Source organism: Trypanosoma equiperdum, assembly GCF_001457755.1.
Source record: "Trypanosoma equiperdum strain OVI genome assembly, contig: ctg_1551, whole genome shotgun sequence".
Lineage (NCBI taxonomy): Eukaryota > Euglenozoa > Kinetoplastea > Trypanosomatida > Trypanosomatidae > Trypanosoma > Trypanosoma equiperdum.
The window spans coordinates 1-3,082 of NW_027123562.1; the positions used below are offsets into that span (position 1 = coordinate 1).

Below are 3,082 nucleotides of genomic sequence, written 5' to 3' on the forward strand. Positions count from 1 at the left end.
TGCTTTCTCTTGTTCATCTTCGTTGTTCACATCCTGCATTTTCGTTTGTTGTGTCACTTAAGTTTGTTTTTCAGGATATTTCAGACGCATATGCCTAGTCAACCAGCCATACGTGACATACTGCTTGGGGAACCATTGACACTTGTGGTCATTTGGTAACGACTGTTCTTCTTCTCGTTTCCTCCTTTGTCGCTCTGTTCATTACTACTGGAATTGTCGGATGGTGTTGTGGCATGTGTTGTTGCAGGAGTCTCTTTTTGTCGAATAACTTACCATATACGTGACATCGATGGACGCCATTATAAGCCTGCACTGCTCTTGGAACTATCTTTAATGCAACTAGTGCATTTTCGCAAACCCACTGATGTATTTTTATCATGTGTACAACTGCCGCTTGTCTTCTCGCACGCACGATATTTCAAACTGTGCATGTGATCTGGTCATTCTGTCTTGTAGCTAATACCATCTTGCCTTCCTCAGTTTCTTCTATCTTTACAGTGTTTTGAGTTTGTGCAGGGGTATTCTTGGGAAATTTTTCTCTTTGTGATTTCTAAACCATATACACTCCACTTCTTTAACCTTTCATGTGATCACCCTATGTAACTACCAAAAATGTTTTGAAGTCCCTCGTTTAAATTGAGCTAAAGGTGACTCATCTTCCCTTCCTAGCTCCTTTTTTTGAATGGTTGGTTTTATATGGTTTAGTAAAGCGCTGCGGTGTGTGTTTAGGTCACGGCCTTCCGCAAATTCGCGTTGTGCCTGATTTCGTAATCGTTAAGTTATACCCGTGACAATATCGGTGATTCATGCATGGTAGGTTTGCGGCATGTGGCTTTCATTTGTTTGTGAGCTCCTCCACTTTGTCATTTCTCTGGATAACACAATGCCAAAACAGAAACTAAAACGACGTGGCTACTCTCAGTTTCACGAAGTGTAAGGATCAGATTTCATATGCGTTGTAGTATGGAATCCGTCACTACTGCAGGACTCGTTTTAAGCTCCATTAATAAATATAACAAGTCTGTGAATATTTCCACTTTCGTTTTTCTACTCTCGTTGATTTTTATTACTGACTTAAGTTGCATAAGTCCTCCCTTCATGGTTACACCCTCGGCTCTGTAGCTGCATGCTAACCTGCCTGCTCCTTTCTTTACTTTTACCGCATTACCTTGTATAGGGTATATTATCGCACCGGCACCAGAGGATTCATCCAGTATCACCAACACATCCGTAAACACTTGATAATCGTAGTCTTTGAATCTACGTACCCTTTGAATTTTATGTCTTTTCTTTTTCGCTGTCAGAACCGTCAGAATGGAGTCCACGCACCATTTTTGTGTTGAAGTATGGTTTCCTCACCAGTCACAATATGCTTGCCGTCTGTTGTTGTCCGGTTTGTCTACTTCCTCATACAGATGTAACAAACTTTGCAGTCGCGTGTGTATCGGATAACTGGGTGGGAACATTTTTCCCACTGTATTTGCTGATCCCTTACCGTTTGCCTTCCTTTTTAAATGGTATTCTATTGCTTGTCTGTGAGCAATATCATCTCTCTTGTGAAGGTGAGACTCCTTCATGGCACCTTGCCGATTCTCAGACTTTGGAGTACCAGCGATAACATGTGCCGCATCTGCGTGTTCTCGTTCAAGCTTCTTTTTGTTTGATGGAGATGCATTAAACCACCATGCTGCGATACCATAGCATAACTTTACCTGGATTAAGTATAAGTAAAAATATCGGACGCTTTCATGCTCTTCCATCATTCAGGTGATACAATAGCCCGTAGTTTCATTAATCTCGTATTTTCTGCTGTTTGTAGTGTGCATGTGCTATTTGCTTACATCCTTGTGTGGCTACATTGTCATCCCAAGTAGTGTGGGATTTCTCTTCTTTTATCTGGACTCTCCCACAATTAAATGTAATTAGTCTCTGTCTCTCACCACAAAGAACGTGTATTCTGTTTGCTCTGCAGACACCTCAATATAGTGCTCTTCTGAACAGCTCGCTATGCAATCTAATTCCGTTTGCAGCGTCTGCCGAATAGCTTCTCGGTCAGTGTTAGAGCATACTACCGTGAGTTCGTTCGTGAAGAAGGAATGTTTAAGTGCTTGTATGGAGTTTAATTTCGCACTGAGAGAGTCCATTACGATAATGAAAAGCAACAGCCCCAACACGGAATCTTGTGAAAAACCACACGTGAGTTGTATTTTCTTTGAGAGGGTGCTGTTTATTCGTACTAATACAGTCCGACCCTCCAGGAAATTTGCAACCAACGCAATGATGTGCATGTTCACCTCATATCTTTTTAATGCATCCATTATGCACATGTGATCCAAAGAGTCAAATGCCCTAGCATAATAAATGAATACCGCGGAAGTTTTTTCTTTCTCTACTCTATGTGTTACGGATTCTGCGAGTGTCATCAGAGAATCTAAAGTAGACTTCTCCCAGGAACAAAAACAGCTTGCTGTTGATGTAGCTTATACTCTACCGTCTCGTACGGGTCTCGCTACAATCCTCTCCTTGAGTTTACAGAGTATGCTAGTGAGCGCGTAATGGGCCGGAAAGATGACATACACTTGGCCAGTTTGTTGGATGTTTGAGCAGTGGGACAATAACGCCATCCCTCCACTTCTCCGTCATCCGATGTCTTCTGTGAGCCACAGTTGAAGAGCTTGAGGGTATATTTCTTGCTACGGCCTCCTAATTTCTTCAACTAACTGTCCACGACGTATATTGTCCTTACCGGATGCATTGCCCGAAGAGAGTTCCTTCAGTGCTGTCTCAAGTTCTGCCATCGTTGTTGCTGCGAATACTCCGCTCACTCGATATGGTATACTCATGGCAGGAGCATCCGGTGCTTTCTTCAACCGCTCTCTATACATCTGTGCTAGCTTATTGGTTTGCCTTCTACGTGTTAGAGGATGGTCATTCACTACCAGAAACGGAGATGTCAGTGGTCTCGGTGCGTAAATGGACTTGACTAAATTCAACTTTTTGTATCGGTCACTGACACCTTCGACACATTTTTCTTCCACCGTTGTAGAGACTTTTCACCGAGAACCTTTCTTCTATAGTGTAT

General features: G+C 42.4%; 2 pseudogenes across 2 annotated transcripts in view; both read right to left on the minus strand.

The window, feature by feature from the left end:
• Positions 1-418: 418 nt before the first annotated feature.
• TEOVI_000730200:pseudogene lies at positions 419-1,100 on the minus strand (annotated as a pseudogene). The gene is given in 4 exon segments: positions 419-529; positions 532-837; positions 839-931; positions 933-1,100. Coding segments are annotated over 4 exon segments (678 nt in total).
• A 459-nt stretch (positions 1,101-1,559) lies between these two features.
• Positions 1,560-3,082, minus strand: part of TEOVI_000730300:pseudogene — a 2,703-nt pseudogene continuing 1,180 nt past the window's right edge. The window contains 10 exon segments of the mRNA in view: positions 1,560-1,760; positions 1,763-1,837; positions 1,839-2,438; positions 2,441-2,491; positions 2,493-2,549; positions 2,552-2,596; positions 2,599-2,661; positions 2,663-2,725; positions 2,727-2,990; positions 2,993-3,082. The exon segment at positions 2,993-3,082 is cut by the window's right edge and continues 210 nt beyond it. Coding sequence covers positions 1,560-1,760; positions 1,763-1,837; positions 1,839-2,438; positions 2,441-2,491; positions 2,493-2,549; positions 2,552-2,596; positions 2,599-2,661; positions 2,663-2,725; positions 2,727-2,990; positions 2,993-3,082 — 1,509 coding nt within the window.